Source organism: Prionailurus viverrinus, chromosome B4 (genome assembly GCF_022837055.1).
Source record: "Prionailurus viverrinus isolate Anna chromosome B4, UM_Priviv_1.0, whole genome shotgun sequence".
Taxonomy (NCBI): Eukaryota; Metazoa; Chordata; class Mammalia; order Carnivora; family Felidae; genus Prionailurus; species Prionailurus viverrinus.
In genome coordinates this window covers 70,545,112-70,566,449 of record NC_062567.1, presented here as the reverse complement: position 1 = coordinate 70,566,449, position 21,338 = coordinate 70,545,112, and the positions used below count along the sequence as shown (strand labels likewise).

General features: G+C 40.2%; 1 protein-coding gene across 2 annotated transcripts in view; it reads left to right on the top strand.

The window, feature by feature from the left end:
- Window positions 1-21,338, top strand: part of SLC38A1 (solute carrier family 38 member 1) — a 68,868-nt gene that overhangs the window by 12,738 nt on the left and 34,792 nt on the right. Inside the window, exons 3-5 of one of the 2 annotated variants that reach the window (XM_047868014.1) lie at window positions 3,615-3,749; window positions 15,117-15,192; window positions 15,481-15,596. In XM_047868014.1, the coding sequence (XP_047723970.1) occupies window positions 3,628-3,749; window positions 15,117-15,192; window positions 15,481-15,596 (314 nt within the window). In that variant the 5' untranslated portion in view covers window positions 3,615-3,627. Of the gene's footprint in view, window positions 1-3,535; window positions 3,750-15,116; window positions 15,193-15,480; window positions 15,597-21,338 lie in introns of both variants that reach the window. The other variant, XM_047868013.1, reaches the window with a different exon arrangement.

The following is a 21,338-nucleotide window of genomic DNA, read 5'->3' as shown; positions in this document are numbered from 1 at the left end:
GAGAGGGAGCTAGAGAGGGAAAAAGAAAAAGAAGGAAAGGGGAATAAAAAAGAAGAAAAGAAGAGAGGAGACACACCAGTATCTAACAGTGGCCCAATTTTGGATGGTGGGATTTCTTTTTTTTTTTTTTAATGTTATTTTAAGTTTATTTTTATTTATTTTGAGAGAGAGTTAGAGGGCAAGGCGAGGGGCAGAGAGGGATATAGAGAGCAGAGGAGGGGCAGAGAGAGATCAGCACAGAGGGGCTTGAACTCACAAGCCTGTGAGATCGTGACCTGAGCCGAAATCAAGAGTTGGATGTTTGACCCACTGAGTCACTCAGGCTCCCCCGCAGGTGGGATTTCTTTTGCAAGTTCTGTTCTAAAGATTATACAGTGAGTATGTAATAGTTTTAGAATCAGAAAAAGAAAAAATTCTTTTTCAAGAGGCAGTCCAAATGTGACTTTTCTACAAAGCTGCCTCAGATCCCTGAATTTGACCTTTTTCAACCTTTTAAATTCCTTAATCATCTAGCCTCAATAAATAAACTGAATAGAGAGTAATTTCTAAATGTGACCTCAGCCTTGGTGAGAGGTGTCACTAACTTTGTTAATTTACCCCATTTTCCAGTTTTCATTTTCAAGAACAAGTTAGATTTCAGATAGGTTATTTCATAACAATAAAAATTTATTCTAAAAAAAAAAAAGAAAGAAAGGAGATTAAGACACAGACAACACACAGACAGTGGGAAGACCACGTGAGGACACAGAGAGAAGGCAGCTGGCCAGAAGCCGTGGACAAAGGCCTCAGGAGAAACCAAACTTGCTGACACCTTAATCTTGGACTTCTGGTCTCCAGAACTGTGAAAAAATATTTTCTCTTTAAGCCAAAGGGGGGGGGGGGGGAATTAATTCTGTGTGATTAACTTTGTACTGGGATTTGCCTAATACATATTTTCATGGCCAGGACTTCCTCTCGTCTTTTTATTCTTTTGCTTTTATGCCCATTTATTAAATGATTTGTATACACACATACACACACACACACACACACACACACACACACACACATATATATATTGATATGAAAGTTGAAATTCAAACAGGAGACTTTAGATCTATTATCAGTCGATCTTTCCTGTCCCCAGAAAATTTTTGTCCAGTGTCCTATTTTCTACCAATTTGGAGAGAGAAAAGGACTCAACCCAAATTGGAAACGCCATCCAGTGAATCAACTTTCTACCAGCCCTGTAGTGTCACTTCAGTATCTGAATCGGTATCACTTCATGTCACTTCAGACTCTGAGGAAGTTGCACAGGAGACAGCTAGTGTGGCAAGACTCCTGGGAAGTGCCCAGTCTAGCCCATCCTTGCAGCTTTCATTAAGGCGGTCAGCAAGTAAGAGCACATGTTAACGCACTTCAGCTTTTATGAAGTAAAGGCAGTTGTAAACATTGCTGCTGTGTGAAGGCACAGAAAACAGAGAGGCCCTGTTGCTAGCTGGCTAGAAGAATCAGCCCTGAGCTGCCAGGTTTGCCTTAGCCCAGGAGACATGGCACTCAACTCTCCCTGTCCTGGCTTCCTGTTTTCCAGGAGAGGCCCTGCCCTGCAGGCAGGTGAGGCTCTCAAAACATGAGGCATTAGGAAATGTTTTTTTCCTTTTTTTTTTTTTTTTTTTTTTTTTGAAGCCTAGCTTCCCCAGTCTCACTGCTAGTGGGCAGTGAGAGTGTCTTCACAAGCAGAGGACAAAGATGTCCCCCTCTCTCTGGGGGTGTGGGAGGAAGCTCCAGGCCCCCACTCCGGGGTCCATTTACCCTGGCCCCATGGATCCCCATCCATGCCTGGTGTCTAAGTTTCTCCCGATCCTTTTGGGGGTCCAGGCTCAAGAGGACAGGTACAAAGGGGAACAGAAGGTCCCCAGCACTGGGGGAATCTCCCTGCTGGAAGTTGTAAAGGATTCTGGAGCCAGGAAAGTTTCATTCTAGATGTGAGTCTGCATGAACAAATGGGAATACTGTGTGGCCTGGTTGTGGGAAAGAGAAGAAGAAAATTTCTAAAAAAGGTATCATTCTAAGGTACTTTCTATGGGTCCTGAAAATTTTATCAATTCGCAAAATGCTTCTTGGGATGTACTAGGATGCTTAGCTGGGCACATTAGAGTTTTGACCCTTTTTTTTTTTTTAAGTTTATTTACTTATTTTGAGAGAGAGTATGTGTGTGAGTGGGGAGGGGCAGAGAGAGAGAGGGAGAGACAGAGAATCCCAAGCAGGCTCCACATTGTCAACGCAGAGCCAGATGCAGGGCTCAAACCCACAAACCGCAAGATCATGACCTGAGCCCAAATCAAGAGCCAGACGCTGAACCAACTGAGCCACCTAGGAGCCCCTAGAGTTTTGACTCTTAACTAGGCTACCGTCATCTTACAGGTTTCAGGATCAGACAGAATGTCATCCAAAAGGGTTTACCATTGGAGGTAAAAAGAAGAACAAACTTATTGGCATTCTGCTTCATTCCATGGTCTCTATCCCCTCACTGGGATGATCCTGCTGAGGCTCCTCTATGTGCATAGACCTGGCTTTTTAGGTTGCATTTCTTTTTTTTATTTTTTTAACGTTTATTTATTTATTTTGAGAGAGAGAGTGAACGAGGGAGGGGCAGAGAGAGAGGGAGAGCGAGAATCCTAAGCATAGAGCCCAACACAGGGCTTGACTCCATGGACCACGAGATCATGACCTGAGCTGAAATCAAGAGTTGGCTGCATAACCGACTGAGCCACCCAGGCACTCTGCCATCTGCTTCTTAATTTGTAATGTTGTGTGTCTGAAACTTTTTTCCTTCTTCTACACCATTGAAATGTAAGTTCTGCTCATCCATGTGGGGGAGAATATGAACTCTGCAAGTCTTTTGTTTCTGGAGAGGAAATATAGTTTTAGGTGGATTAACCTAAATCCCCAGAGTATGAGTTTTTAATTCCCTAATTCCCTGACATGGAGTGATTTCATTGAAGAGATTGATTTAATCTCTTGCAGTTGATGGATAAAGTGTTTGCTAAATTTCAAAACACAGATTTGTCCTTTGCTGCTTGACCTCCAGGTTGGGTAGTTGATCCCTCATGATGCCATTTATTGAGGATCTGCATTGTTATTAAACTGGGATTGCTAAATCAGAGGTGCTTTTGTGTCTTTGTCGTCTGCACCCACGATGTGTGTGCCCTGTGATCAGATGCACTAAAATAACTGAGTCGCTTTCATTTTAAACACACTGTTTCATAAAAGGGCATCGGTATTGCCTGCAGCTGACATGGTGTTCCTATAAACGTGAACACAAAGATTACAGCACATGATTCCCTCTGTAGTTGAGATGGAGAGAGATTTATGACAGGCATAAAATTTAGAGATAAGCCTCTATAACTAGATGTACAAAGATTGCTTTAATGCATTAGATAGCAAAATGTGTTAAATTATCGGTAAACTTTTTTTTTTTTTGCTTGTAATAGTTTATCTTTAATCAGTGGTGGTATTCATATGTTTAATAATGTTTTCTTGTGTTGTATTTTAGGGGTGTCAAGCTTCTATTTTTGCTGCTATCCCTTTGTAATACACTCAGAGCAGAATTTGGACTAATTTTTTGACCACAGATACTTTCTAAACATGATGCATTTCAAAAGTGGACTCGAATTAACAGAGTTGCAAAACATGACGGTGCCTGAAGATGATAACATTAGCAACGATTCCAATGACTTCACTGAAGTAGAAAATGGTCAGATAAATAGGTGAGTATTTTTCCACTAACACTTTCTATCCAATGAAAGAAATGTCTCTAAAATATTATTCTGGTTTTCAGTTTTTCCCTTGAATTATTCATTACTAAAGTTATGCTCCATTTGAAAATCTAATCTGAATTTCTTATGTGACATCTGTTGGGCACAGTATGCAATAGCAGATGAAACAAATAGGAAAGTAATTTATTCATCCTTTCAATTGAGTCTAATAAAAAAATGTCAATACACTGGACCCCAACCAGCCCTAACTTTTCAAAGCTCTGTGCTTGTGAATTAGACAGACTACTGGAATTTCGCCGCATCCCGTATCTGAGTGTGTAACACTCTCGTCTGCCCTCACCCACATACTAATCAACAATGGTCCACGTCTTATTTGCCAATGTTCCCATTTTAAAACTGCAAACACATTATTGCAAGCATCATTTATGACACAGCTTTTAAATAATAATAACAATGGGTTAGCCCCAGTGGCTCTCTGAGAAAATGTAGTTGAGAATTAGTACATGAAACAGAAAGAAAACAGAGCACGAGTGAGAGAAAGTAGGGAGGCAGATGGGAAGAGTCTGCCCTCAGAGTTCTCGGCCCCAGTTGTGACCTCAGCATATCCTTGCAGCTCTCGGGTCCTATGTTTCTTAAGTTAGAAGAGTAGGACCAGTGTCTTTTTTCTTTTTGGTTTGTTTATTTATTTATTTATTTTGAGAGAGAGAGAGAGAGAGAGAGAGAGAGTGCAAGCAGTATAGGGGCAGAGAAAGAAGAGAGAATCTGTCAGCACAGGGCCTGACATAGGGCTCTAACCCACGAACTGTGAGATCATGACCTGAGCTGAGTGCAGACGCTTAACCAGCTGAACCACCCAGGTGTCCCAGGACCAGTGTCTTTTTTAAAAAAGTGATCTGAGGTATTCTCTGACATACTGATTTTATAGCCAGCATATGTAGATCCCTTAGCAGGACGCTCTCCAGCTTGGGGCTCAGTGTTGTGGTTTGCTTGAAGAATGCAGCCCTCCTAAAAGACCAGGGGAAGAGAGCAGAGTAGACACAACCCCTTATTAGAACACCACCGATCTACACATTTGGGGGGTGGGTGGTCAGAAGGAAATTGGGATCACCACCGATCTATACATTTGGGGGGTGGTCAGAAGGAAATTGGGATTGAGGAAAATGAAAACATGTCAGCTCACCAGGCATCTTTGTGGAAAGTGTTTCTGGAAATCTGCTCTGTGTTCTGATACGGTGTACAGTTGGAAGTCCAGCAAAGGACTCAGCTGCCATCATTTACAAACTCAGAAATTCCGACCCTGCCTCATCTCCCTTTATCCCTTCCTTAAATGTTCTTAGAAGTTAAGTCTGCAACCCAGACACTTCCTTGTTATTATCCAAGTTCACTGTGTTATGATGTTTCTTATTGTTGGATGCAAATTTGCTTCTTGCACCTCTTCTGAGTAATTATCAATAATAATTACCATTTCTTGAGCGCCAGGTGTTTTTACATATGTTGCCATTTTTCCTTATAACATCATGCAATGCATTCTTTTGCAAGTAAGGATGGTTTAAAAATGCGTTTTACAAATAAGGAAACTCAGGCTCCGAGAAATAAAGTAACTTGCCCAAGGGCACACGCAGGACTGTGAGAAATCCCTGTCGTTCTGCTCCTCTCCTGCCGCCTCTGACTATAATGCTGGGGCATTAATGAAAAAGATCGTCTTTACTGGTTTTATTTAACTCTACCAGTGCTATTTTAAGCTCTGTATACCTGGAGCGTCCCGCAGTCACTGCTGACCTCCACTTAATGGTGCATGGGATTCTAACCATTTCACAACTAGGACACTTTGGTTTGATAATGAAGCTTCATTCCCAAAGCAGTGCAAACCTGGAGGACCTTCAAGTGAGTCATTGATAATATTCAGTTTAGAATCTGAGCCAGGTCTTTAAATGTTGTACTTACTAAACTGAAAATACTAAGTTTTTGAGGAGGTTACAGCTTGCAGTGACTGGAAATATCCATTCTCGCCTGTGGCTTGGGCACCTTGCCTGGGTGAGCTCACTTCCTCACAGGCTGTGACTCAGGCAGTAAGCAGCTACAGCGGGAGAGCTGGCTGGTGCTGACCGCTTGCTTTGTGGAATTTGGTTCCGCTGCTGCAAATACAGTGTGAGGCATTTCTTTCTTTAATATCCTCTCTTTCACTGACACAGTTCATGAATCTTGCTTCATTCCTGGCTCTAGGACAATTCAAATTAAAAACAGGATATGACAACGAGAAGCCAAAAAAAAAAAAAGGCAAATTAAAAACAAAAAAACAAAAAAGACACCCATCATGATTCCTGCAAAAGCTGTACCTAAATACCTTTCACACTTCTTGTGGCTTTTTCACATTGGTGAGAGGAAAGTAGGCTCAATTATATGAATCTAAGAGAGCCAACTCCCAAAGGAGTGAGTTTTTAGGTCACACTGCCTCTTTTTAGGAAGCTAGAGAGAATGTTGAAAACAAATGTTGGTCTCTCCTTACCTGGCATATAACTGGTAACTTTGCCCAGAAACTCCCCACTAGGATACTATGAGAATCATCTTTTTTGGGGCACCTGGTGGCTCAGTTGGTTAAGCATCCAACTCTTGGTTTTGGCACAGGTCATGATCTCATGGTTTCATGAGTTCAAGCCCTGCATCAGGCCCTGCATTGGCATTGAAGAGCCTGCTTGGGATTCTCTGTCTCCTCCCTCTCTCTGCGCCTCCCCAGCTAGCACTGTCTTTGTCTCTCTCAAAAAATAAAAAAAATAAACTTAAAAAAAAAAAAAAGACTAGTCTTTTTAAGTTTAGTTAAAAATAGAGTAGAGCCATTTTGGTATTAGGACACCTGCCCTTATTCCAGTTCATTTGTTTTCTTTCATGCCCTAATTTTGGGGTTGTAGTCATAGAAAACTATACCTGAAACAGCAAATCCTTTCAAAATGTCCACTAGACCAGTAGTGGTGATATTTTAACGTGCGTATGAAACACCTGGAAACCTTGTTAAAATGCAGATTCTGGTTCAGGAAGTCTGGGATGGGTCCTGACATTCTAATTTCCAGCTAGCTCCCACGTGATGCCTGTATTGTTGATCCATGGACTACACTTTAGTAGTAGCAAGCTCTAAACTTTCTAGGTGTAAGCTTAAGAGAAAGAGCCATCTTAATCATCTTTCTATTTCTTATACCTTGTAATGGTATGATATGGTATGATAATAGTGCCTGGTACAGGGTGGATGTTACAAAATATCTGTTAAATGAGAGAGAGACAGACAAAGACACACACACACACACACACACACACACACACACACACACACAGAACAGTCAGTGCATGGTTTGGATTTAGACTTGTATTGAATCCTGGCTCCATCAATAGATGTTGTGTGGTCTGGTGCTTCGAACCTTAGTGCCATCCCTGTGGGACAGGGATAATAATAATACCTTACCTCATGGGATCGTTGGGGAATATTAAATGCAATACTGTTGTACTGTTTGTAGGTTAAAATTCAGGCTCTGCATTCAGCCAGCTCATATTCAAATCCTGGCTCAAGAGTTTTAGTTGTTAGCAATGTGACTTCGGTCAAGTTACTTAATTTCTATAAAATGGAGCTAATAATAGTACTAGCCCGTGTAATTATTGTGAAAACAGATGAGAAAACCCATGTAAAGTACTTGGCAGTGTCCGGCAATAGTAGGCCTTTTAGTATGAGAAAAGTATGTATCAATAACAGTGCAACCCTCTTTCTTTGGTAAGCATGTCTGTCTTCTCCACCCCAAGGAATAATAGCATTGCTTAAGGTTTTGCATGGTGGCCGGTTATTGTTACCTTAAAGCTGTTGAAATGTTAAAGTTGTCGAAATATTAGTAGATTATTCTGTGTCCATGCACATATTCATGTATTTTAATATCTATCTACTGCTGTTCTCATCTTGATGTAGAGTTAGTGTTGTTACGACCCTAGAAGCATCTAACAAAATTTGAGTGTCTTAACTAAGATTTTTCTTAAAAGAATCTGGGACAACTCTTGTCACTATGCCCTGTACTAGCCTTTGTTTTGGTCCCTCTGTATCTTTCAGAATTTATGTACTAAATATGTATCACTTGGAAGGACCCTTGAAAATTTAATTATCTTGTCTAAACCTTAGGGAAGGAGATTCCATAACTTCCTGAATTCAGTTTTCATGTCAGAAAATTCTTTCCTTTCTTTAATGGATCCTGTTCCAGTTAAAGTCTCCTTCCCCTCCTTTTTTTCTCTTTTCAGTAGAGTTTACCCATCAAGTAAGGCTTTGTTTACTTCTCAGTCTTCTCTTTATTTATTTTTAATTTTTCATTAATTTATTTTTTAATTCCAGTATAGTTAACATACAGTGTAATATTAGTTTCAGGCATGCAATATAGTGATTCAACGATTGTATACATTTTGTACATTACTCCGTGCTCATCACAGTATGTGCACTCTTTGATCCCAGTCCCCTATTTCCCCTATCCCTCCACCCACCTGCCCTCTGGTAACCATCAGTTTGTTCTTTATAGTTAAGAGTCTGTTTTTTTTGTCTCTTTTTTTCTTTATTCATTTGTTTTGTTACTTAAATTCCACATATGAGTGAAATCATGGTATTTGTCTTTCAGTGACTGACATTGTACTTAGCATAATACCCTCTAGGTCCATTCATGTTGTTGTGAATGGCAAGATTTCATTCTTTTTTGTGGCTGAGAAATATTCCATTGTAGATATATGCCACATTTTCTTTATCCATTCATCTGTGAATGGGTACTGGGGTGGCTTCCATAATTTGGCTATTATAAATAATGCTGCAATAAACATAGAGGCGCATATATCTTTTCAAATTAGTGTTTTCATATTCTTGGGGTAAATACCTGGTAGTGGAATTACTGGATCATATGGTATTTCTATCTTTAACTTTTTGAGGAACTTCTGTACTGTTTCCCACAGTGGCTGCACCAGCTTGCATTCCCACCAACAGTACAAAAGGGTTCCTTTGTTTTCACATCTTCACCAACACTTATTGTTTCTTGTGTTTTTTAATTTAAGCCATTCTGACAAGTGTGGAGTGATATCTGATTGGGGTTTTGATTTGCATTTCCCTGATGATGAGTGATGTTGATCATCTTTCCATGTATCGTTGACCATCTGTATCAGTCTTCTCTTGAAATGCCTTCCTGTGTCTTTCATTCTTTCATGTTTTCCAGTCTCTTTGTTACCTGCTTCTTTGCTCTTGTTCTTTTTTCCTTTTCCTTTTTAATAGATTGTTAACATTTCAGGGAAGGAACTCACAAAGGTCATTTGAGTTCAACCACTCATCCCTTTTGTGTGACGAATCTTCAAATGAAACACTATAATCTAGTTAGAACCTGATTGGTGGAGATTACAATAGGAAGATTTTCTTCTTGTTGTACAACCCATCCTTAACTGGATTGTTGTTGCTGATTTATTTTTGGTTTTAAATAACTGTTCTATGTTTCTCTCCTCCTTTCACACTACCTCAGTCTAATGCCTACATCCTCTTTAAGGCTTTGTCTATTGAAGGTCACCACGACAGACACTGTTGGTTTTTGTTTTGTTTTGTTTTGTTTGCAGAACAATTGGCTACCTAAGAGTTGGTTGAATTCTGCTTTGTGGGTACAGACCGACCCTGTGGAAACTCTTTTTTTAATAATACCTTTATCATCTGAGACCACATGTCAAAGGCACCCTTGCCCATAGCCCATTTTTAAGTCAGTAAATAGAAATTTTATTTCAGTTTCTTTGCCAGAGGTCAGTGCTTTTTAACACACAATTGCATTTTTTAAATGGTGAGATAACAGAAACTTGTGATAAGCTGCATGACCTAGTTATTTTGAATAGACTTTTCCATTACAAAAAGGGTTGGCTTTATTTGTTTTTAGAAAATAGTTTACAGAAATACAAAGATATAAAGAGATATAAAGAGGAGAACATTTTGGAACAACACAAAGAGAATAAAGAGGCGTTCTTTCAGTACTTCATTCTTACTGAGCTAGATTTCCCTGCAGCCTAAGCTACTCCATAATTCCTAAAAAGAAGATGCATATTTGGTTTGTGGAGGGTCTTCTGAGTTGCTACTGCATGGGCAGGTACATTTGGAAGGAGAGGGAGTGAGGACACCACATAACCGCTCGGGATGCAAAGTGACCTCATGGCTCAGTCTGTGCCACAGAAAAATAGTAAATAGGTCAGAGCCAGAAAACTCCATTCAGACCAGAGTATAAGAAGACTCATGGAAGATGAGGGCTTTGAACTGGGAGGACAGGGGTGCCTGGGTGGCTCAGTCAGTTAAGTGTCCAGCTCTTGATTTCGGCTCAGGTCATGATATCAAGGTTCTTGAGTTTGAGCCCTGCATCAGTCTCCGTGCTATCAGTGCAGAGCCTGCTTGGGATTCTCTGTCTCTGTCTCTCTCTCTGTCTGTCTCTCTCTCTGTCTCTCTCTCTCTCTGCCCCTCCTGCAGTCTCTCTCTCTCTGTCTCTCAAAATAAATAAATAAATAAACTTTTTAAAATCTTAAAAAAAGAAAAAAAACGCATTTTGAACAGGCAGAGCTGCACTGGCTGAGAGGAGGGTCTCCTGAAGGGAGAGTGGATTCCGACTATAGTTGACCCTCGAACAACACAGGTTTGAACTGCACGGGTCCAATTTTTTTAGCAAATACAGTACAGTACTGGCAATAATTTTTTTTTAATTTTTTTAGAAGTTTTTATTTGTTTTTGAGAGAAAGAGAGAGAGAGCAGGGGAGGGGCAGAGAGAGAGGGACAGAGAGAGAATCCCAAGCAGGCTCTACACTGTCAGTGCAGAGCCTGATGCAGGGCTCAAACTCACAAACTGTGAGATCATGACCTGAGCCAAAGCCACAAGTCGGACGCTTAACTGACTGAGCCACCCAGACACCCCTGGAAATAATTTTCTTAATACAGTTTTCTTTTCTCTAGCTCACTTCAGTGTAAGAATACAGTATATAATACATGTAACATACAAAGTATGTGTAATCAATTGTTTGTGTTATCGGTAATTCTTCCAGTAGGCTATTACTAGTTAAGTGTTGGGGGAGTCAAAAGTGATACGTGGATTTCTGTTGCAGACTATGAGTCTGGAGTGCCCTCTTGTCCAGAAAGAGAGCAGATGCAGAATTGAATACAAGAGAGGCTAATGTCAGGGAGGAGACAAGAGCCCCAAACAGGTGTTTTGTCTCCGTATTTATTGAGCTCACAGGATATTACCCACATGGTGAGCATGAAGAAAACCAGATATTACACACGTGAGCATGGAGAAAACAGTCAGACAGTAATCATTAACTTATGTGTGTAAGAAGCAAAGGGTCTGGGGGGCAAGTGGAGTTTGTGATCAAAGCACAATAGTATATTGGCATCAGATGGAAAGTAATTTCCTGCAAGTGATATAACAAGTCTCACTCGTGATCCCATTATAATATCTTGCTAGCTAACCTTGGGTGCTTTCGCCCCATGGTGGTGGGTTTCTGTCCTAAACTTCTAACCCATTTATGTAAGCAAAACCTGTTTCCCCACAGATTTCCAACTGCACAGGAGGTCAGCATTCTTAACCCCTGTGTTGTTCAAGGGTCAACTGTACTTGTTTTTCAGAGTTTTCAGTCTCTGTTCTCAAAATGCACTGGTCTTGTCTCAGGCCTCACCCCTCTTGGGAAGATCATTTTGAGAAGCAGGGGGAGCTAAGATTGGGACATTGAGACAAAATTAAATTAAGCAGTACAGGGACTCTGTACTTGAAGCTTTTTCAGTGGAGCCAGTGAAGATTTTTGGGAAAACCTATTAAGCCTAACCTCCGCAGAAAGTAGACTGGAAGAGGCAGAATCAGGGAGACACTTGATACACAGTGTTTTCTAATGTGCTTCTTAATGGTTACTTGCTACTGTATGTCAGTTTATCATACTCCCTCTGTAGAAGTTCCGTAAGAAAGACCCAGCAATCATGCAGGGACTTTATTCTTTATCCTTTTACGTTGCACAATGTTTGACCCTACTGAAGGCCCCTGGTGTCAAGGTGTTTGTGGCCCATCCCCTGCCCACCAGTCCTCTGCCACCAGCTCTGAGTGCCGCCAGGCTAGGAACTTAGGTCTGCTTTCACAGGTGTTTTATCGGTGTTTGGTTTGGTTTCTTTGAAAATGTTGGGGTTTTTCTTTTGACTTAAAAATAATAGAAATTCTTGGGGGCACCTGGGTGGCTCAGTCAGTTAAGCATCCGACTCTATTTCAGCTCAGGTCATGATCTCATGGTTTGTGAGTTCAAGCCCTGCATTGGGTTCTGTGCTGATGGCATGGAGCCTGCTTGGGATTCTCTCTCTCTCTCTCTCTCTCTCTCTCTCTCTCTCTCTCTCTCTTTCTCTGCCCCTCCCCTGCTTGTGTGTTCATTTGCGCACACACGCGCTCTCTCTCTCTCTCAAAATAAATAAGTAAACATTAAAAAAACAATGGAAATTCTATTTGGAAAACAGGTCCCTCCACAAGAAAGGCAAATGAGGGAGCTTCTAGATGAAGATTTGGTTAGAATTGAGTTATTAAAATTAACCTGATTAAATAGAGCCTTTTACTTAATAGCAACGCTAAATAGGAGTCCATTTCACCCTGGCAAGTCCAGCACCCACTTTCTTTGGGATGCCCGTGTGAAAAGGAAGACACCTTTCCCTTGCCCCTCTTCAGCCAGATCCGTAAACCTCAGTTCTGTGTAAAGATTTAAAATGTTAAGGGCAAAAGAAGGGCCACACCAATCATTAATAACAGTGCTATCCAGCTGCCAGATTGGTCTCCAAAGATACTTTCATTATGTCGTTCTCTTGCTAAGAGCCTGCAATACTATTTCTTAGGCGTCTGCCTTTAAGTTTCCTCTGGCTAGTCCCACCCAATAGAAGAAGCGTTTCCTTCTCTGGATTCCTGATCTCATCTCAGGTTTGCACAGTCAAACCTATTCTGGTTTTAGTGGCACAGTTTCTCCTGAGTTTCAGGAGACCAAGGTTTCCTTCTACCTCCTTTTGCTCTCTCACGGTAACTGGACAGGTTGTAGACACAGGCAGATGCTGAAGGGAATAAGCCAGAGATTGTGCTGCTTATATGAGGTGATGGTCCCAGAGGAAGTTCATAGTATGTATATTGCTTGTCTTTAGTTTGTCAGGGCAAAATGAAGCAAACTTGGAGAAGTAATGCCAGGGAGAAGCCAGACCTCTTAGATTAAAGATGAAAAAGGTAGGTAGCTATAGTAAACCAACATTGATGATATCTGTCTTTCATTTAAAAATGTTTTATTGTGAAATACCACATCATTCAAAACAGCTTATGAAAATCTAGTGTACGGTTTAAAGATACCTGCTTGAAAATAGTCCAGTTCAAGCGGCTTCATGTTTATTAGTGAAAAAATTCACTGTGACTAGTTCTTGCTGAGACCGGACAATGACATTTTCAGAAGAAGAGCCTAAAAGCATCCCTAACATGTTTTACTAATACATACAACAGTGTACCTATGAATGGCCCTTTCTTTGACAATAATAACATTTGTTTTCTTAATGGGGAATTTTCTTTTTTAATTAGAAATTTAGGCCATAAATTTCTCATATTAACCCGGAATATATTTGATGATTCTTAGAGCTTTCTGAATTCCTGCTTCAATTTTTTAAAACATACTTTTTAAAATTTTATTTGTTAATTTTTTAAAGTTTTATTTATTTATTTATTTATTTATTTATTTATTTATTTTACTTTTTAACGTTTATTTATTTTCGAGACAGAGAGAGACAGAGCATGAGTGGGGAAGGGTCAGAAAGAGAGAGGGAGACACAGAATCTGAAACAGGCTCCAGTCTCTGCACTGTCAGCACAGAGCCCGACGCGGGGCTCGAACTCACGGACCGCGAGATCATGACCCGAGCTGAAGTCGGCCACTTAACCGACTGAGCCACCCAGGCGCCCCTCCTTTTTTTTTTTTTTTTTTTAACGTTTATTTATTTTTGAGACAGAGAGAGAGCATGAGTGGGGGAGGGTCAAGTTTTTTTTTTTTTTTATTTTTAAGAGAGAGACAGAGCATGAGCAGGGAAGGGGCAGAGAGAGAGACACACAGAATCTGAGGCAGGCTCCAGGCTCTGAGCTATCAGCACAGAGCCTGACGTGGGGCTTGAACCCTCGGACTGCCAGGTCATGACCTGAGCCAAAGTCAGACGCTTAACCGACTGAGCCCCACAGGCGCCCCTATTTTTATTTTTATTTTTAATGTTTTTATGTATTTTGAGAGAGAGTGTGTGTGTGCGAGTGGGGGCGGGGTAGAGAGAGGGAGAGAGAGAATCCCAAGCAGGCTGTTAGCTAGGAGCCCAACACAAGGCTTGAACTCACAAACCTTGAGATCATGCCCTGAGCCAAAATCAAGAGTCAGACACTTAACCAACTGAATCACCCAGGCGCCGCTCCAGTATTCTTTTAAATGCCAGCTTTATAGGGCATCTGGGTGGCTGTTGGTTAAGCATCTGACACATGGTCTCATGGTTTGTGAGTTCGAACCCCACATCAGGCTCTCTGCTGTCAGTGCAGAGCCCACTTTGGACCCTCTGTCTCCCTCTCCTTCTCTCTCTCTCTGTCTCTACCCCTCCCCCACTCTCAAAAATAAATAATCATTTAAAAAAATAAATGCCAGCTTTATAGTATCCTTGACATTACCTAATTTTCAGTTAGAGAAAAATCTACATAAAAGTTAGCTTGTATTGTGTATTGTCATTTATTAGTATTGAATGATTCGAATCTGAATGATTCGAGATTATAGTTCTTTTTGATTTAGGGTTGTCTTTCATTTCATCTCAGGATGAGCACCTGCTGTTAATAGTGTTTTGTACTAAGTACAGTGAGGGGTATAAAAACAAATGAGGTGGGGCCCCTGGGTGGCTCAGTCAGTTGAGCGTCCGACTTCGGCTCAGGTCATGGTCTCGTGGTCTGTGAGTTCAAGTCCCTTGTTGGGCTCTGTGCTGACAGCTCAGAGCCTGGAGCCTGCCTCGGATTCTGTGTCTCCCTCTCTCTCTGCCCCTCCCCTGCTCATGCTCTGTCTCTGTGTCAAAAATAAATAAACATTAAAAAAAAATTTTAAAACAAATGAGGCAAAGTATCTGCCCTTGGGACACTCATAGTTTACTTGGTAAAACAAGAGTGTAAACAACTATTACTGGCAAGGGACAAAGCAAAATAAAACAGAAAGGTGGTTGAATAGGGCTGTAAACTCTTAAGTAATTGATAACTTTCCCTGTGTGATGTTTTGATAAGTAATAATGTTAACCTTCAATCATTATTGTGAAATTAAATTATTCTGCATGTCTTTACAGCAAATTTATTTCTGATCGTGAAAGTAGAAGAAGTCTCACTAACAGCCACTTGGAAAAAAAGAAATGTGATGACTATGTAAGTGTCATTATAATAAAGTTTGCTTATTTGTTTGAATCCCATAAATTGGGACAGATGTTTTTAATGCATGTAGCATCCTACCAAAAGTATAGCTATTTATATTCCCCAGGATATTCCATGGACCCTGTGTGTTTTCTCCTGAAACCCATTTTGGAAAATAACCAGACCACTAAACAAGTATTTCTTGAATTTTATTTCTGCGCTGGTTCCTAATAGTGCTTTAAAGACTTTGACATGATGAACTTTCTTGGGGACGGTTTTGCTTATGTTTGTCTCTGTGTTTAGATTCCAGGAACAACCTCCTTAGGCATGTCTGTTTTTAACCTAAGCAATGCCATTATGGGCAGTGGGATTTTGGGACTCGCCTTTGCCCTGGCAAACACCGGAATTCTACTTTTTCTGTGAGTGTTGACAGTGCTGTAATTTCCATTTTAAAACTGTATTTTCTGTATGTTCCTGTTCATGTACAGAAGACACTGGAAATATTTCCAAGTAGTTTTTATTTCATTTTATGTTTTTACTAACTTGGCTAAGTTGTGAGTACATACTTTTATATTGTTTATTGGAATGATTTTCCAAGTTGCACCTAATGTTTATAAGAAAGTGGAAGGAGAAAATCTTTTCATTAATCAAAAACACCAAAATAAGCATTTATAAAAAGGATTAAAAGATTTCAAGATAGCATTTTTTGGTATTTTTGGATTCTTTACCTGTCATTTTAAATCTCAGCCTAAAGGTCAAAATATGAAGAGGTATTTAATCCAACCACTCACCACTTCGGTGTTTGGATTGCAGTGGAACATGTACTATATCCAAAGGTGATTGTAAATTTGTTTGTAATAAATAGCCAAGAAGCACAGATGAGAAATTAGCATGTACTTTTCTCTGAGAGTTAGTTAAAAGAAATTAAGCAATTTTGTTTTTAAATAACTTTTTCTCACACTGTTGAATGGGATTTTCTGCAAATGTACAGAGAGCTTATTTTTAGTTGGAACAAGATGAAAACAGACATAGAATTTATACCAGGAAAATTCTCACCCAGCCTGATTCCCTTCTCAAACCTCTAAGGAGTGTCAGGGGTGTTTTGCCTGATGAGGCAAGGAGGACATTCTCTTCTTCCAGCCTTTTCCCCACAAGACTACACTCACGTCTTTGTTGGCCTTGCTGAGTAGTCTGTATCCCTGGGTCGTTTATATAGGAGCATCATCTATGCTTGGAAGCAGTGACCGAAATGGCTAGTAATCCTACAAATTGTGTATACACCTTTAGAAAGACTTAGAAAACTGCAGTGAAAGTACATTGTTACCCATTCCATTACTCAGGGATCAGTGATGTCCAGCCATGCTGTGCCATACTGGTCAGTAGCACTAGGGATTAATACTCTTTATAAATTAAAAAAAAAAAAATGTTTTTATTTATTTTTGAGAGATAGAGCACTAGCTGGGGAGGGGCAGAGAGAGAGAGACACACAGAATCCGAAGCAGGCTTCAGGCTCTGAGCTCTCAGCACAGAGCCCGATGCGGGGCTCAAACTCATGGAACTTGTGAACTGCGAGATCTTGACCTGAGCCGAAGTCAGACGCTCAACCGACTGAGCCACCCAGGCGCCTCTAGTGATTAATACTGTTATGTGTAAATCACTAAAGATGTCCTTCCTAGACTTAAAACTCTGTATAGGACAGTGAATTCAATGCATTTCTTCTTTATTGTCCATCCAACTCAGTAAATCCAACTGTAGCCTCTTCTCTCTATTGCCCTGGGTGGATCTTTCTATGTAGCCTTTCTGTTTATGTATATCTTGAGCCAGGTGCCAGGTTTTAGGGTAAAATGATAAGAGTTGGACAAAATATTTCTCTGGCGATTTTTTTATTGGTATCTGTGGAATTCTGACTCTCTGACGATGCCACAGGGTGGCTTGTGCAGCTGCGCTTGTGGTTTTCAGAGCAGTGGCAGGAGACACCTGACTGCTAGTCCCAATTCCTCTTCTAAATGGCTGTGTAGTCTTAAGCAAGTGACTTGGCCACTCTGAGCTTCAGTTTCCTATTCTGTAAAACAAGGAAATTGCCCTAGAAAAATCTCAGAACCCTGCCAACCTCCGAAACCCTATGGTTCTGTGACTAATTTTAGTTATTCCAAAGCTGGAAATATGTTCAGCTCAGAAATGTGTTTTACATTGATTTACTTTTTTTTTTTTTTTTTTTTTTTTTTTTTAGTTACTGCAGTATATCAAGTAGTTAGTTCTATGTTTAACATAGTGAAGGGTCCATTCTTTGATGGTGGTGACAACAGCAACTCTTGCAGCTCTTACTTTGTAGCAGGTACTATTCTTAAGTGTTCTCTGCTGAATCCTTGCAAGTTTGTGAGATAGGTCCTATTAGTACTTCCCTGCTTGATGGATGAGGGAACCAGGACAGAGAGAACAGACTTTTAGTTTGGAATCTCTCTTTGTCACCATTCTGGGAATCCCCTTCACCTCTTTTCTCTGCTAGATCCCTTCCCTTGTTCCCCATGTTCCATTTCTTCCTCTTTCTGAATGTTCTTCCTTTTGTTGCTGAGAAGGGATGAATAGAAATAATTTTTTTAGGCCTCCATGTCTGCAACATGACTTTATTCTGACTTCACCTTTGATTGGCAGTTTGGCTCGATATAGAACTCTATATTGGCAGTAAGTTCCTTTCAGAATTTTGAACGTATTGCTCCCTTGTTTTCCGGTCTCTTCTGGTGTGAAGTCCCATATCCTCCTGATTCCCGGTCCTTGTATAGCCAGGGTTTTTGTTTTATTTTATTTTGTTTCTGGAAATTTGTTGAATCTCTTTGTCCCCCATGTTCTGCAGCTTTACAGTGATGTTGTCCCTCATGTTCTGCAGCTTTACAGTGATGTGTCTTGATGTGGGCCTGTTTTCATCCATTGTGTCAGGCTGTTGGTACATCCTTTTCTTTTGGAAGTTCATGGTCTTCAGTTTGGGGACATTTTCTAATATGTTTTTAACATTTATCTATTTTTGAGAGAGAGAGACAGAGGCTAGGGAGGGAGGAACAGAGAGAGAGAGAGGGAGACACAGAATCTGAAACAGGCTCCAGGTTCTGAGCTGTCAGCACAGAGCCTGACATGGGGCTTGTACTCAAAAACTGTGAGATCATGACCTGAGCCAAAGTAGGAAGCCTAACTGACTGAGCCACCCAGGTGCCCCCGGGGACATTTTCTTATACACTATTGTGTTAATGAATTTCTTCCTCCTCTTTCCCCTTTTTACTCTTTCTGGAACTACTTCCCAGATTCTGGACCTTTCTGGACTTGTCCTCTAATTTTTATTCTTTTCTTAAATTTTCATTTTGATAATTTTTCTCTGTAGTTTCTGGAATATGTGTAGTTTCTGGAAAATTTTTTCCCAGCTCTTTACTGAATATTATTTCTGTTATTATTTTTTTATTTACAGGAGCTTTTAAAAAATTCTTGGAATGTTCTTTTTTGATATTCTATTATTTTGTTTTATGATTTCAGTGTATTCTCCAAGGATTCTAATGACAGTTTTCCTCTTTTACGAAAAATTTTGAACATAAAGTAGAAAGAATAGTATGAGATTCCCATGTTCCCGTCATCTCCTGGCCTCACTTATTTAATCATCCACCTCACCTAGATTCTCTCAAAGCAAATCCCAGCTCTCATATCATTTCATCCATAAATATTTCAGTATATTTCTCATTTTATATATATATATATATATGTGTATTACATATATGTATGTATTACATATGTATACATATGTATATTTATTACATATATATGTATTGCATATATATGTGTGTGTATATATATGTATATATATGTATATATGTATACATATATACATACATATACATACATATACCTACATATATAATGGACTACTAAAACATAACCATAATAGTCATACCTAAAAATTATCAACAGTTCCTTAATATCATCAAATAGCCAAACAATATTTAAATCGCCTGTTTATCTCATTTTAAAAAAACCAATTGGATTTTCCAAATCAGTACTCAGATAAAGTCCATATAGTGCAATTGGTTGACATGTGTTCTAATTTCTTTTAATCTATAGGTTCCCCCAATTCTCTCTCTCCTTTGTATTCTATTCCATATATTTGTTGAAGAAACTGGGCCATTTGTCCTATAGAGGTCCCACAGTCTGAATTGTGCTGATTGTAATCTCTGTTGCAAGTTCATTTTTGGTTTGTTTGTTGGCTTTGGACTCTATCTTTCATTTTGGAATCCTTCCTCAGATATCAGGTGGTCCTTCTTTGTCTGTTATATTTAAAAATAAGGGATGGGGGAAACCAGCCTAATTCAAGCCCGGCACAGGTGAGTGGGAGCTTGTTGGCAATAGCTTCACTTAAAAGGGTTGTCTACAGCCCTTTACTTGGGGAACCACCAGTGTCAGTAACTCTTTGGCTGTTTCAGATTGCCCAGCATCTTCCTGTCTCCTGCCGGAGGGTCTGAGCATTTCTGCCATCTTTCTGGGAACCAAGGTGGGGGTAGGGCTTGTGGTGAATATCTCACTTGCATGTGTTCACCGAATCCCAGCTTTCATGACAGTACCCACTCCCCAACAAGTTGTATTGAGTCCCTCACCCAGAGACCTATATTTTATACTTTCCAGAGAATGTATCTTCACGTATATACTTCTGCCAGATGGAGGGGGAGCAATCATAGCTTTACAGAACAGGGGCCTGGTCTGGGGAATCTCACTATCTCTTGAAGATCCCCTTTATTCTAGCTCATCCCTTCCAGTGTTCCCTATTTCCAGTAATGCCCTCAGGGCCTTTTGAGAATTCTGTGGTGAAAATTAGATTGGTCTTGGCTTTCTCCACTGCTAATTTAAGGTTCAGCTTTGTCTGCTTTCCAGTTCTGAAATTTTGTTATTATTGTCCTCTCATGCTCTTAGGAGGGAGCAGGAGTAAGTTCTTGTATTCAATCTACCATTCCTAGAATTCAGTTGACTTTTAATTATAGTGATTCAGGGATAATTGATCTCTTGTCTCATGACTCTTTAGTTTCCAACTGAAGCAAAGAACTGGAAAAACTTGACTCTTATGGTTGCAGGAAGACTTCCCCTACATAAAATTATTATAGATCATTCGGTTATTTGCAAGATGCATGAAAAGCGGGCACAACAAATCATCCAGTGAAAGCTCACGAAGGTAGCTGTATAAAGACCCAAACTTAAAGTTTTTCACAAAATGTAGAACAAGGACTCACTCTGTGTGTTGTAAAACCAGCTGCTCCTACAGCTGCTCAAAGCCAAGAAGCAGTTGGCAGGATCAAGATATTTCATCTGGTACAAGGCCCTGTTCCAGACTCATATTAGCCAACATGGAAAAAGAGTCCAAGCTTGTCCAAACTTCTTTAGAAAAGCAGCCGGAAGGCTCCTCCGAGTCTCCCTGAGGCTGGGTGCGGAGCTCTTCGCTGGAGTCATCTGAAAACTTGCGGGAGTGATTTCTTTTTCTTGGATGAGTTTGGGGCTCATTTTTTTTTTTTTTTTGACCTAACCATAATGGCTGTCATCCCTGTTTAACACACATCTGATTCAGTTGGATTCGGCGAACTCTGCCCTGTTGTAAGAATACAGTTCAGTTTTGTGTTTTCCTGAATTCCGAAGCCCTATAATTCCATCTGAGGAACAGGAGGTATGGGAATGGGGAATCTCACCTGACCATTGTTCTGACAGTAGGTGTTCTCTGTTGGAAACAAAACGGGGCCGTAGCCAGAGGCAGCCGTTTGGGGATGTGCTGAGGCACAAGTATCTCAGGGTAAAATGCACCCACTGAATTGAGTTTTCCTAAGAGTGGGTATCCTAGGAAAATGCAATGGGTGCTGAAGAATCTTCCACCGTAACTTCCTGTTCTACCACTGATTTTTTTTTACATAGTTTCTCCTTAACTTTGTCATAGCCAAAGTGGCATCAAAAGTAAATATTGGCATGTAAGAATGGCAGGTTTTGTTTTTATTTCACTTTACCGTCTCCCTCACTCTGGCCCAAAACGGGAAAGTTACATTTCTAAAGATATCTATTAAAGGCATACATTATATAGAAAGTTAATGTCTTTAGAACGTATCATCTCATAATAGTAGGTAAATGAGAGGTTTATTAAACTACACAGAATC